Source organism: Culex pipiens, chromosome 2 (assembly GCF_016801865.2).
Source record: "Culex pipiens pallens isolate TS chromosome 2, TS_CPP_V2, whole genome shotgun sequence".
Classification (NCBI taxonomy): Eukaryota; Metazoa; Arthropoda; class Insecta; order Diptera; family Culicidae; genus Culex; species Culex pipiens.
The window spans coordinates 78933436-78948373 of NC_068938.1; the positions used below are offsets into that span (position 1 = coordinate 78933436).

General features: G+C 35.2%; 1 protein-coding gene and 1 long non-coding RNA gene across 3 annotated transcripts in view; one reads left to right on the forward strand and one right to left on the reverse strand.

The window, feature by feature from the left end:
- The window catches only part of LOC120422968 (phosphopentomutase), a 192028-nt gene that overhangs the window by 20709 nt on the left and 156381 nt on the right, over positions 1 to 14938 (reverse strand). For both annotated transcript variants that reach the window (XM_052708945.1, XM_039586556.2), the window contains 2 exons: positions 1097 to 1274; positions 485 to 747 (listed from right to left, as the gene is read on the reverse strand). In XM_052708945.1, the coding sequence (XP_052564905.1) occupies positions 485 to 747; positions 1097 to 1177 (344 nt within the window). In that variant the 5' untranslated portion in view covers positions 1178 to 1274. The remainder of the gene's footprint in view (positions 1 to 484; positions 748 to 1096; positions 1275 to 14938) is intronic.
- On the forward strand, positions 11379 to 11801 carry LOC120422969 (uncharacterized). The gene is made up of 2 exons (XR_005606190.2): positions 11379 to 11525; positions 11598 to 11801. It is a non-coding gene; the product is annotated as an uncharacterized LOC120422969 (long non-coding RNA).

The window sequence follows — 14938 nt, forward strand, 5'->3', positions numbered from 1 at the left end:
GTTTATACATTATCGGGCCAAAAACATCGACAAGAGAAGAGTCAACTGAATAATTCACTATGAAAAATACCTACGTAAGATAAGGAAACACATCTTTAAAAACTCAAAAATGTATTGTCAGGGTTGATATTTCCGATGAAACTGTTTTTCTTAACCATTGAAAGCATAGATTTGCCACGCAGCCAAATTCTACTCATGCATATTAACCATCGCTTCCAGCAATCATTCATCCTTGCTTTCCAATACTGTTTCAATATGGTACGCTCGATATCGCTCCATTAAATTCCCCTAACAATAGAAACCAATCACAAAAGTTATCCAACCGAGATTTACGCTCCGTTAGAGCATTAGTATTATTCATCACAAGCACCGATAACTGCATTTACAATCAATCCTCCAATAAACACTCATTACCTCGGCCCGAGAATAAAGCCCCCGTTTGATGAGCTGTGAATCCCACTCCGTCCCCCTTCCAACCTCTCACCTCTTGCTGTTGTACCGCCCGTCGAATCCCAGCACGATGCCCCGCTTTCGGTCCGCTTCCGCCGGGTAGCATTCGGCCAAGTACTGGCAGAGGCCCTGGGCCGACTGAATCACCACCAGGTCGTTCATCGCGTTGAATCCGGCCTGCATGACCCCGCGCAGCCCCGCCGTTCCGAAGGCCAACCGCTTCTGGAGTCGTTCGCCCAGCGCGCTCCATTCGGCGCCCTTTACCAGCGATTTGATTTCGTTCAGGGTGTTTTCATTCTGGGGAAGAATAGGGAGAGAAATTTCAGGAATTCATCGTAGTTTCCGTAAAGATTCAGCTTGTAAAATTATTTTAAATTCATTCAAGTTATTTGGTTGTTTTCTTAGTTTTTTAAGAAAAATTTACACAAATTTGAGTCATTCGAACGGAATGGATTTGGTTTGAAAAATATTGCGCTTTTCCGAAAGAAAACAGCACAACGCATCGAATACCAACTGGAAAATAAATATTTCTTCTCGAGCTCAAAAGCTCAATCAGCCGGAAGTAAACGAACCCTCCGACCATGGCGTACGCACTCGCGAACAAGCTCAACAACCGTGTATGAATATTCAACATTATTGTTATTACCTTATCCCACTGGAGCCACTCGGAGATTTTCTGATTCAGTTCGGCCGAGCCAGAATCGAACTGGATTCCATTCACTTCCATTTGATGCAAATCCACGTGGTGCCGCCGAAATTCAATCCAATTTCTTTAAGGTGAGTCCTGATCGTGCCAAGTTCAAGCAGCTACTGGGGAGGCAAATCTGTTGACGAGCAAGAGAGAGAGAGAAACATGTATACGTTAGTCAATTCTCGGATTAATTCGATTACGGCACAGTTCAAGAGACAATGGCAATCAGCTCGCTCGGCTTATCAGCAGCGTTAGTGCGCGGTTTGGTATAGTAATTGAATCATAGTCGTAGTCGTAGGCTTGATTCGCAACATAGACAAACATCGTCGTCGTTTCGCAGTGATATTCAACTTGTTCATGGTAAGTAGGGTTAAGTGACCAGGAATTATTTTTTATACTTGTTTTGAGGAATACTCGTGCTGGTGCTATCTCGTCGCATTTTTGACATTCCGAGATTAACGAGTAATGGTTGACCTTGAATAAACAAAAAATAAACCATGCAATGTGAACAATTCCGAGTTATAATTAAACATGTTTACAGTAGTCGGACTTGAACGTGTGTCAAACGCGTTCTGGCTAAAATCCCTTTGACCAGTTGTCGCACTTCCAGCAATTTTCAGGTTGTGCCAAGATAGCACGATCAAATCGACACTTCTTTCATATGAAGAATAACAACAATGCATGGAGTGTTTCCGGGTTTTGTTGAATATCTTAGGATTGAAATCGAATTTTTGGGATCTGTGCAGGTCAAAGGGTGAGCCGTTAACGGTGGACATCAACCAGAGCTTTTGCACCCAGATGTTTGTTACAGACATTTTAGTATCTTCAAAACTACGGGAACTATCGATATAAAATTTTTGAATCATCCCCTAACATACTATTTCCATAAAAAAATACAACAAAATTTTAGATAAAGAAGACAATAACTTTTTTGGTTGCTGTGTATCCTTAAAAGCTGCACAAAATGGCGTCCTTAACCAAATGTGGCCCAAAATCGACGTGCGACAAGATAGCACAATCACAGCGATTTGACACTTTTAGACCACGATTTGGACAGTTGATTGATGATTTGAATAAAACATGCCTACATCTTAAGGAGCCATTACACTGCCGCAAACAAACTTGCACTTTTTCGTGTTTGCCAGTTTGCCAAACTCGCAAACAAGGCAAAATGTATGCAGGCTGACGTTTGTACAAACAAATCCAGGCAAACAAACAAAGCAGGCAAACTGCCAAACTGTCACAAAATGCGATTTTGTTTGTTTGTTTGCCGTAGTGTAATAGCTCCTTTAGTGGAATAGTCTGGGCTGAATATGAATCCGCATTCGAGACATCAGTTTTCATAGCACTTGCAGGTTTTTATTTGGAAATACATTTACACATTTTGTTGGTTTAAGTTTTCTTTGTTCGAAAACAAAAACAAACAAAATATTTTTCTCCAACATACCTAATTATAAAAGCTTACGATATGGCGAAAGCAAATTATAATAAATTGAGATGACACATGAAAGATTATTACATAAAATATATTATTTCACCTTCCTGATTAAGAAAATATACAATTAAAAATATAGTATCGGTAAAAATGCGTTAAAAAAGTGATACCGCATTAAGTTCCATGAATGGAGGCGCATGGTTCCTAGTATTTAACAAAAATGACTTTTTAGCGGGCATTCAAGGGTTTGTTCTGGTGGGCATACTAAGCTCAAATCCAAAATATGAGCTTAATTGGACGTAACAGAAGCTGGCGCTCCGCCCTTCAATTTTAAATGGGATTTAACCCGTAAAAAGAGATTTTTTCCAAAATGTCGCTTTTTGAGGCATTTTGGCCACTGAAGCGTTTATTTTCAACATCATTGGCGTGTAGGCCAGATCCTTGCGCATCTTTTGGTATATTTAACATGGAGCTCGGTACAGGCTTTCAAAGTTTGGCATTTTTTCGAAATATCGGTCCCGGCAAAAAAGATATGCGTCGCGCCCTAGACGCCATTAGATTTTGCTGGGGTCAATTTTTCGAAAAAAAATGCCAAAATTTGAAGGTCTGTACCAAGCTCCAGGGTGCTCCAAAATTTAAAATTTAGTTATACCAAAAGATGCGCAAGGATCTGGTCTACACGCCAATGATGTTGAAAATAAACGCTTCAGAGGCCAAAATGCCTCAAAAAGTGACATTTTTGAAAAAAATCTTTTTTTACGAGTTAAAACCCATTTAAAATTGAAAGTCGGAGCGCCAGCTCCTGTTACGTCCAATCAAGCTCATATTTTGGATTTGGGCTTAGTGTGCCCACCGGAACAAACCCTTGAATGCCCGCCAAAAAATCATTTTTGTTACACTCTAATGGTTACTCAAGTGAATTTTAATTGTATGTGACTATAAACCGCATATTGTTTAGTATTTCAAAATATTTTTTTTTTCATAAAATATATTTTTAATCATTTTTTAATTTGCTAAGGACCAATTACGTATAAATCTCTCATGGGTCATCTCGATTTATAATAATTTGTTTTCGTCATACAGCTTTAAAAATGTGTTCCGATTATTAGTACCTAAGTAAAGAAAAGTTTAGGATACAATCTTATGTTTCTAAGTTTTCTCATGTAATCCCCTTAACATGTTGTATTTTTTTTATACGGGTAATTCTCCGCCAACTCACACGAAATCGGAAAAAGTTGCACTGGTCCCCTTTCGATTTGCGTGAAACTTTGTCCTTATACACATTTTCGTCTGGTCTGGTCTGAGAACAAGCCAAAATGAGAAAGAGCTTTGCAAAGTAGGTCCAAATTAGGGACATCTACCCTATTTTATAGGTGGTTCCAATGAGGGAAACACTTTCAAGATCTTGTAACATCATTTTCAAAATTCTCGAATATTTATAACATAGAAAGTGATAGGAAGGCATCAACGATGATTCAGTTAGTTTTCTTTATTTTTATTTCCCCACACACTAGACTTTGGCCAGAGTTAAAGTACACACAATTTTAAAATATAGTTGCATCGGCAATATTGATTTCCGGCGACGGTAAGTTGAAACTTTAGGAAAAAAAGGTGTTGTTTCAGTTCGTTTATTTTGCAATAACTGAATTATTTCATAACCTTCACTACAAGCAACGCCTCAGCTGCTGTAGTTGCGATTTCAATTTGCTCAAATTTGCCCGTACATTGTTCACGCACGCCTTGGTTGTCGGTGCATTGTAGTTTCTGATTGCTTGAACATCTCCATTGACTTGCCCGGCAAACGTCTTGAAGCAGTTCCTTACACGCTTAAATTGAGAGAAAAAATTGTTAATTTAGATATATTTTTGTTTGGTAGAAACAAGTCACAGTAATACTTACCGAGTTTGCGGCCTCACATGAAATCACCAAAAGAAGCACTAAGATAGCTTTAAATGCAACAAGTTTCATCTTTCTGCCGTTTGAAATGCTTCTGCGAAACAATTGCGATCGGTCGCTTTTATATGCAAACTTATTCTTTGAAACGATTCGGTGCAGGGAAAATGCAAATACAAAATTAAATATTTATTTCAAAATGAATATTTATGGATGAAAAGTGGAAGTTTACTTTGTATCGTAATGTTCGTCTGCGTTTGGACTAATTTGAATAATAAGAAAAGGATGTTTTATCGATTCCAAAATTTATCTTCAAATTTTCAAAAACATCGAAGACCAGGTTGATCTACCTACATTGTCAGCATCGTAAAGCCCCATCCAATATCCTTATCCGATCCGTCCACTTGAGATTGGTGAATTTCCTGTCGGCTTTCCAATTTTCCCGTGCTTTCCAACCCCCCTTTTTGGGTTAAAATTTCCCCTCTAGTTACGACACAAAGTGAATTATGCAATGGCACTTCTGGCCACAGTAACACCAGGCCTGGCCCAGGGAGCAACCACATCCGTGAAGAGTGCCTCCTCCGGGCGATACTCCAGGTTCAAGTGCAAACGCCAAGAGCTCTCTCGCCATCATAGGCACACAGTGGGGAAAAGTGCTTTGAATCCAGCTGGGCTTTCGCTTCACGCTTGGGAAAGTGTCCGCCGTCCATCTTTGTACGGCGATAGGATCTATTTTGTGCCACGACGGCGGTGAGACACTCTCGAGATGTGTCCTGCCGGGCTGGGGACAAGGACGGACGGCCATAACCTCAATTTAAAGCACTTTTTTTTTCTACTTGCGGCAAAAGTTGAAAACTGGAGCGAAAATTGAGACGAACACGTGCCGTCACGATTTCGTTATGTTTCCGAGAAGCAGGGAATTGCTCTAGCTGTGTAAATTTATTCATCGAAGGCTAATGAATTTCATACAGAACAAACTGACGCTCATTTTGAGTTTTTCCCGGAAGCGGAAAGTGGTTTCCATGTCAAAGATTTTTTTAACACTTCAGCATCAAAAGTTCAGTTGAAATATGGCAACACGAATGGCGAGAGAGTAAATTGTAATGCGAAAGTTTTACATTTACAGTGATTCCGAGGAGGATAGAGAAAATTGCCAACTAACTTCAAACTGGAAGCTCGTTAAATTTTGATATCTATACTGTTTGCATTTACCTCCATGAGACCGGTTGCACGATGGAATTGCAATTTTACTCTGTTCCAGAGGGCAGATGTGGACATTTTACGTTTTATGAGATTTCCTTTATTGCATTCTATGAAGTTGTCTATATATGCCAACATGTGGCCATCGATGAGAGGTTATGATAGATGTACGAGTTGAACAGCAATGTGTTTGTCTATTTTAAATTTGATGGTTATGATTTCTTTTTTATAACTCAATTTTGGCAAAACATGAACTTTGATTTTCTCCGACTCTTGTTAGGAAAACTAGTTAAACATCTTATAATTCGAAATCAAACAATTTAATTCAACTTCATTTATTGAATTTGGTTAAATTTCAATCCTAAAGTTGAGCAGTTCTCTAGGATTTCGGTCATTCGATTTTTTTTGTATTTTTTAATCCAACTGAAACTTTTTTGGTGCCTTCGGTATGCCCAAAGAAGCCTTTTTGCATCATTAGTTTGTCCACATAATTTTCCATACAAATTTTGCAGCTGTCCATACAAAAATGATGTATGAAAATTCAAAAATCTGTATCTTTTGAAGGAATTTTTTGATCGATTTGGTGTCTTGGGCAAAGTTGTAGGTATGGATACGGACTACACTGGAAAAAAATGATACACGGTAAAAAAAAATTGGTGATTTTTTTATTTAACTTTTTATCACTAAAACTTGATTTGCAAAAAAAACACTATTTTTAATTTTGTTTTTTTTTTATATGTTTTAGAGGACATAAAATGTCAACTTTTCAGAAATTTCCAGGTTGTGCAAAAAATCAATGACCGAGTTATGAATTTTTTAATCAATACTGATTATTCAAAAAATCTAAATAATGGTCGCAAAAATGTTCAACTTCATTCGTCGATGCAAAATCAAATTTGCAATCAAAAAGTACTTTAGTGAAATTTTGATAAGAGGCACCGTTTTCAAGTTAAGGCCATTTTTAGGTAACTTTTTTGAAAAAAAGTCGCAGTTTTTCATTTTTTAAATTAGTGTACATTAGGGTGGGTACGTTTTTCAAAAAGTTCTCGGATCAAGTTTTAGTATGGTTCCCCTTGTAGGGCATGCCCATAGGGACTTTCATGCCAAATATCAGCTCATTTGGTTGTAATCTGGCTGCGCGCATCAGGGTTAAAGTTTAAATGGGAATTACTATGGGAAAATTTGAAATTTTGTTCAAACGCTCCTACAGGTCTGGGAAAATAACGCGCCAACTTCTGGTATGGTCAAGCCTATGGGGAATGGTCTGGAGAACACTTTTCCCGAAGAGAGCATATGGATTCGTTGTCCCTAGACCTGGCGCATCGGCAAACAATCCGATGTCTCCGAAATCAACGGTTTTCCCCCAAAAAGCATCAAATTTTCCTGAGCATGCTATGAAAGCTTGATGAACACCGCGACGCCATACGTCAGGCAGCTACCACGTGGTTGAAATATTTGCAAAAAAATACAAATTTGCTATGCAAAGATTCTGAATTCGACTAAATAATATCAGGATTGCCTGAAATGATCATTTTCTAGTTCAAAGAAGGTTTGCAATTGAATATTCCAGCCGTTTCTCACCCACGTGGTAGCTGCCTGACGTATGGCGTCGCGGTGTTCATCAAGCTTTCATAGCATGCTAAGGAAAATTTGATGCTTTTTGGGGGAAAACCGTTGATTTCGGAGACATCGGATTGTTTGCCGATGCGCCAGGTCTAGGGACAACGAATCCATATGCTCTCTTCGGGAAAAGTGTTCTCCAGACCATTCCCCATAGGCCTGACCATACCAGAAGTTGGCGCGTTATTTTCCCAGACCTGTAGGAGCGATTGAACAAAATTTCAAATTTTCCCATAGTAATTCCCATTTAAACTTTAACCCTGATGCGCGCAGGCAGTTTACAACCAAATGAGCTGATATGTGGCATGAAAGTCCCTATGGGCATGCCCTACAAGGGGAACCATACTAAAACTTGATCCGAGAACTTTTTGAAAAACGTACCCACCCTAGTGTACATGTTTGCCACTTTTGAAAAAAAAATATTTTTGAAAAGCTGAAAAAATTCTCTATATTTTGATTCTTCGGACTTTGTTGATACGACCTTTAGTTGCTGAGATATTGCCATGCAAAGGTATAAAAACAGGAAAATTGATGTTTTCTAAGTCTCACCCAAACAGCCCACCATTTTTTAATGTCGATATCTCAGCAACTAATGGTCCGATTTTCAATGATAATATATGAAACATTTGTGAAATTTTCCGATCTTTTCGAAAACATTATTTTCAAAATTTTTAAACCAAGACTAACATTTTAAAAGGGCGTAATATTGAATGTTTGACCCTTTTGAAATGTTAGTCTTGATTTGAAAATATTGTTTTCGAAAAGATCGGAAAATTTCACAAATGTTTTATATTTTAACATTGAAAATCGGACCATTAGTTGCTGAGATATCGACATTGAAAAATGGTGGGCTGTTTGGGTGAGACTTAGAAAACATCAATTTTCCTGTTTTTAAACCTTTGCATTGCAATATCTCAGCAACTAAAGGTCGTAATAACAAATTCCGAAGAAGAAAAATATAGAGAATTTTCTCAGCTTTTCAAATTTATTTTTTTCAAAAGTTAGCAAACATGCGCACTAATTTTAAAAAATGAAAAACTGCGACTATTTTCAAAAATGTCACTTAATTATGGATTTAACTTGAAAACGGTGCACTTTATCAAAATTTCACTAAAGTACTTTTTGATTGCAAATTTGATTTTACATCGAAAAATGAAGATGAAAAATTTTTGCGACCAAAATTTCGATTTTTTGAAAAAATCAGTATTGATTAAAAAATTCATAACTCGGTCAATGATTTTTTGTACAACCTGGAAATTTCTGAAAAGTTGGCATAGTGTTTTTTTGCAAATCAAGTTTTAGTGATAAAAAGTTAAATAAAAAAATCACCAATTTTTTTTTTACCGTGTATCATTTTTTTCCAGTGTAGTCCGTATCCATACCTACAACTTTGCCGAAGACACCAAATCGATCAAAAAATTCCTTCAAAAGATACAGATTTTCGAATTTTCATACATCATTTTTGTATGGACAGCTGCCAAATTTGTATGGAAAATTATATGGACAAACTAATGATGCAAAAAGGCTTTGGGCATACCGAAGGCACCAAAAAAGTTTCAGTCGGATTAAAAAATACAAAAATTAAAATTAAAGAAAAAAGACCGATTTCGTAGAGAATTGCTCAGTTGATAAATATTAAATATAAATTAACATTGAGTGAACAAATTTGAAATTGTTATCTTGTTAAAGAAAATCAAACCTATTAAATTAGATATGATTAGTTTCATTTGCTAATTTTTCAATAGTTTGGCCGTTGCAAATATTTTTCAAAGTTTATGTCACCCCTATCAAAATAACGCAAAAAATCAGGCTGGTTCAACAGTATTTTGAAAATCTGTAATAATTTTGTGCACAGCAACGAAATATTTTTTTTTTCGCAAGCAAAATCATTGGAACTTGACTTGAAAACTACTGATGGCAGAAATTGATGATGACATTTGGTACCGTCAAAGATGGCTCTTTCCCGTTGCCATTTATTTGACGCAATTGCTCATATAATATTGAACAAAAGCTAATATTGAATTCCAAAAACTTGTCCTTCAAACTTTTTTCGAGACTTTTTTTTATTTTTTAGAAGTTCTCTGGATCTTTGCAATTGAGCAATTTTAAAATTTGCATTGGAAGACGACATTAATAATGATAAATATTTGAAACGGCCTAACGATGGAATGCCACTCCTGAACATTTTGGTTCTGAAAAATCGAGAACACGCTGAGACGCTGAAAATCGAACAATTACCTAGTTTTTGATAAACAACCTAACAAAGAATGCAATAAAAATTGTTTCAAAATGTTTTAATGTGGTCTTAAAAATGAAAATGTTGAGCTTGATTTTCGAATTTTGAAAATAATTTTGAGCCGATGCTAATATTTTTCAAAGTTTTTATTCCTTGGCTCTGGTCGGGGCCGAGAAGGGAAAGGCAACAAAAAAACAAAACAAAAAAATGAAATATCAAGCCATGCTACCGACATTGTCATGAAAAAGTGTTTAAAAATGCATTTTTCACTAGTTCAGTTGTTTTGCAATCATGTGTTAAAAAAAATATTTAAAGAACACAAAAATTTTAGCGAAAAAAGATGTGTGCGGTACTGTACATCAAAAATTCAATAGATTGTTGAAAAAATATTAAAAATGATTCTAAACACAGGTGAATGCATTTGAAATTGATTTCAGCTGATTGCATTTGACATTTCATTGAAATTTTTAAGCCTTTTGAAAAAAAAACCCTCTGATTTTGAAAGGGGGGTGATCACAAAACTTTTTAAAATTATTTGTATATATCAAATAATTTGTAATATCAAATCTCACAAGAGTTTTATTTATTAACATTCGTCGAAAACAGGCGACAATAAGGATTATGCGTTTTCATGACGTAATTAAAAATTAAAATTTGTGTAATTTCAAAAATAAACCTAAAAATGACTTTAATTTTCATATTCATAAATTAGGTAAAATACTTTTTGATTGCTTAATTGATTTATAGCTTTTGAAAATAAATATTTCATTCATTTTTGTACCTCAGTTTCGATATTTTTTCAAAAATCAAATTTATCAAATTAATTTCTCTGGAACCATATTATACACTTTCATGCACATTGGCTTGTCCCCTAAAACATACAAAAAAATAATCGAAAATTAAGAAAAAACGTTTTTACGTTCAACTTTTTTTTGTGATCTCGATTCGGTGAAATACGTAAAGTTTACCATTTTTAATGATCTAAATTCAGGCTTTATTTTGATCTATTTTTGAGAGCATTCGTGCACAAACAAATTTTTATTTAATTCATCAGGTACTTTTAAGCTTGGTTTCGTTTTGAAGACTTCTGTGTGTGCTAGCGAAATTGGTTTTGTGGCAGCTTTTGTGATTAAACGCTATTAAAGGGAGATGATTTATAATGGGAGGATGAAAGAAAAAAGGCAAATGTCAAACATGAGTATGGAAACACAAAAATGGCGCTGAGAATTTCTGTCCTGAAAGCATGAGATTTTAGGAGCGATAATTGTAGTGGCTGAAAACATAGAGTTTGACATTTCGATGAATCTGTGCTCTATTACGCTAAATAGATAAAAATCCCAGTAAATTTAGTACAAGAGGGCATATAGGCATCGATTTGTACAACATTCCAGGGTTGAAGATTTACGGGTTGACGAAGTTTTCCTCTAAAATTAGTTTTCCGTAAACGATTTCAAAACATATAAAAATTACATGACTATGACAGTGCTTGATATCAATCATTCAGAGTAGACTTTTTTTTAATTTGCAAACTTGGTAATCTACATGTTTATAAAGAATTATTATAATTTATAAAACATTAAAATAACTAAAAAATTTAAACAGATTCGTGAGGATTAATACTTGATTGAAATGATCCCATTTCTAAACAGCAAGCATTATGTAAATGCTAAAATAAACATTTTCTTATTAGATGGACAGAGGTCGGTGCACATGAATGAGAATAAATTTGAATTCTTTTTTGTTTCGATGAATGGAATAGACAGTTTTGTAACCGTCAACTACAAATATTTACTGTATGTCTAAACGGGCGCAGTCTGTTCAGCAAGCATTTTAATTACCATTACAAAAAAAATATTCTATTGAGGCTTCGCCTATAAAAGCCCCCCTGGCAAAATATCACAAAGTCATAAAGTGCCGAGAACGTCAAAATGGTCGCAAACAAATTTGTAAAGGTAGCACTTTTGCTGATCCTGATAATAGCGTCAGCGGAGGCAGTTCCCGTGAGTACCGCGCAGGGCCCCGAAAAGTAATTTAAATTAATTGATTTTTTATTCCCTCCCTCCTGCCAACAGGTGCTGTGTGTCGCCAAGTTTGCCCTTCATCTGGAGCACCTGATAGCGACTATCGTACGGTACGAGCGCAGTTCCAACAAGCAGTGCGTTTCCTTTGCCGGCACGGTGGCCAAAGATGTCGTCAAGTTGGTCAACGATTTGCGCAGTTGTATGTCGGTTTGAGGTTTTGGATGAGGGCGTGCAATAAATGACTTTTTAAATTTCGATGTTTTTATTTTCCAAACCTATTGTTAGTGTCGTTAAATAATTTAATGTAGAAGGTCACACGACGATGATAAGAAAAAGTTACGTTGATTTATTTCGGCAATAGAATAAATTAAAAGTCCTTGTCACAGAACATTGCAGCAGTCTTTAAAATAAATTTCAATTCAACTAAGAATATTAGGACTCTCTCAAAATGGATAATATTTTTAAAATAGATTTTTTTTCAATCTGAACAAGCATAAAATGCACTAAGTTCAACAGAAATCCAAAATAAAATATCTGTTTAAAATGTCAAATATTAAAATTGTTATTTTTTATATAAGGACAATTTGTTAGGGGCCACTGCTCTTCTTGTAAAAGAAACACAATTCTTCTGACGCACCTGAAACCATAACAGAAGCAACAGGACGACCCTGACATTGTCTCCTTCTGCGAAGGATTTTTCGTCGCCACCGCAAAACATTTGTCTTCTTATTTAGGCTTATTTTTAATACGTCCCTAGCATGAAATTCAATTTACTCGCCGAGTCATGCTTCCCTACTTATTACATACAACCCACGCGACTATTTCGGCGAAGTCAACGTCAGGCCAGACGAGGGAAATCAATCGCGACCAAGGTTCAGGCGCTTTTCTGGAGATGTTGTGATAAAGTGCGTGCGTGGGTTTTATTGGGGGCTTTATGATTTGGGCGCGAAGTATGGATTGAGAGTGGTTTTGTTCCTGGAAGCAACCGTTACAATTACGAGAATTATAATGGATCACCGGTTCAAGGAAATTCATATTAAGAGCTGGGAGATTTGTTGGTATATTAGGTGAAAAAACAAAATCATTCTTCGAAGGATTACATTTTTTCAAAGAAATTAGAGTGCAATCTGCGGATAAACAACTAGACCGCGCTGATGTTATCCTTATTTACAAGAGAAACACCAATTTCAAGAGAATCATTTTGCTCTACTTGTTACAAACTTGCTTAAATTTCAAGGATGATAGATAAGCACGTTCCATTTTCTACAAAATATTATATTTCATTTTTTTTCCTAGCAACATCTGTAAAGTGCAAAATCATAATCATAACCGTCAGCAGAGGTGACAATTCACATGAATTTCCAATCTCAACTCTGCAGGCGGCACTAAATAATATATCGAAGAGATCAAATGAAAAATAGACTTTTTTGAGCAAATCCGAACTACTTGCCTAAATCGCTTACTTTGGTCTGAGGGACAAAATCTTTAAAATCTATACGACCAAAACAAACGTTTTCCTCCTTTCCTCTAACTATCCCCCATCTATTAGCAATTTCGAAGGTTATTTTGCTTTTTTCCTTATCCTGCCCATTTTGTTCCCGTGTACCAGTAAACTCTAACACCATTTAAATTAGTCAGCTGTTGAAAGGTACCCATATCTCAGCTTAGGTTAATTACTGCACTAATGTTTTTGCCAAAACAATCCAATAAATGAAATGAAATGAAACGAAAACAACTCTGGAGTTTTTTTTTTTTAAAGGACCAATAAACCAAATTTTCAGTTTTTGCTTTTTGGGTGTTTTTCAATACCCCTGACTCAAGGCGGTTCTAAAAACACCCAAAAAGCAAAAAGTTAAAGTTAAAATTCAAAAATCTGTATCTTTTGAAGGAATTTTTTGATAGAGTTGGTGTCTTCGACAATGTTGTAGGTATGGATATGGAACACACTGAAAAAAAATGATACACGGTAAAAAAAATTTCGGTGATTTTTTATTTAACTTTTTGTCACTAAAACTTGATTTGCAAAAAAACACTATTTTTAATTTTTTTTTTTTATATGTTTTAGAGGACATAAAATGCCAACTTTTCAGAAATTTCCAGAATGGGCAAAAAATCTTTGACCGAGTTATGATTTTTTGAATCAATACTGATTTTTTCAAAAAATCGAAATATCGGTCGCAAAAATTTGTCAACTTCATTTTTCGATGTAAAATCGAATTTGCAATCAAAAAGTACTTTAGTGAATTTTTGATAAAGTGCACCGTTTTCAAGTTATAGCCATTTTTAGGTAACTGTTTTGAAAATAGTCGCAGTTTTTCATTTTTTAAAATTAGTGCCCATGTTTGCCCACCTTTGAAAAAATATTTTTGAAAAGCTGAGAAAATTCTCTATATTTTGCTTTATTGAACTTTGTTGATGCGACCCATAGTTGCTGAGATATTGCTATGCAAAGGCTAAAAAACAGGAAAATTGATGTTTTCTAAGTCTCACCCAAACAACCCACCATTTTCTAATGTCGATATCTCAGCAACTATAGGTCCGATTTACAATGTTAAAACATGAAACATTCGTGAAATTTTCCGATCTTTTCGAAAAAAATATTTTCAAAAATTTAAAATCAAGACTAACATTTTAAACGGGCCAAACATTCAATTTTACGCCCATTTGAAATGTTAGTCTTGATTTTAAATTTTTGAAAATATTTTTTTCGAAAAGATCGGAAAATTTCACGAATGTTTCATGTTTTAACATTGTAAATCGGACCTATAGTTGCTGAGATATCGACATTAGAAAATGTTGGGTTGTTTGGGTGAGACTTAGAAAACATCAATTTTCCTGTTTTTTAGCCTTTGCATAGCAATATCTCAGCAACTATGGGTCGCATCAACAAAGTTCAATAAAGCAAAATATAGAGAATTTTCTCAGCTTTTCAAAAATATTTTTTTCAAAGGTGGGCAAACATGGGCACTAATTATAAAAAATGAAAAACTGCGACAATTTTCAAAAAAGTTACCTAAAAATGGCTATAACTTGAAAACGGTGCACTTTATCAAAAATTCACTAAAGTACTTTTTGATTGCAAATTCGATTTTACATCGAAAAATGAAGTTGAAAAATTGTTGCGACCGATATTTCGATTTTTTGAAAAAATCAGTATTGATTCAAAAAATCATAACTCGGTCAAAGATTTTTTGCCCATTGTGGAAATTTCTGAAAAGTTGGCATTTTATGTCCTCTAAAACATATCAAAAAATAAAAAAAATTAAAAATAGTGTTTTTTTGCAAATCAAGTTTTAGTGACAAAAAGTTAAATAAAAAATCACCAATTTTTTTTTACCGTGTAGCATTTTTTTTTCAGTGTAGTCCATATCCATACCTACAACTTTGTCGAA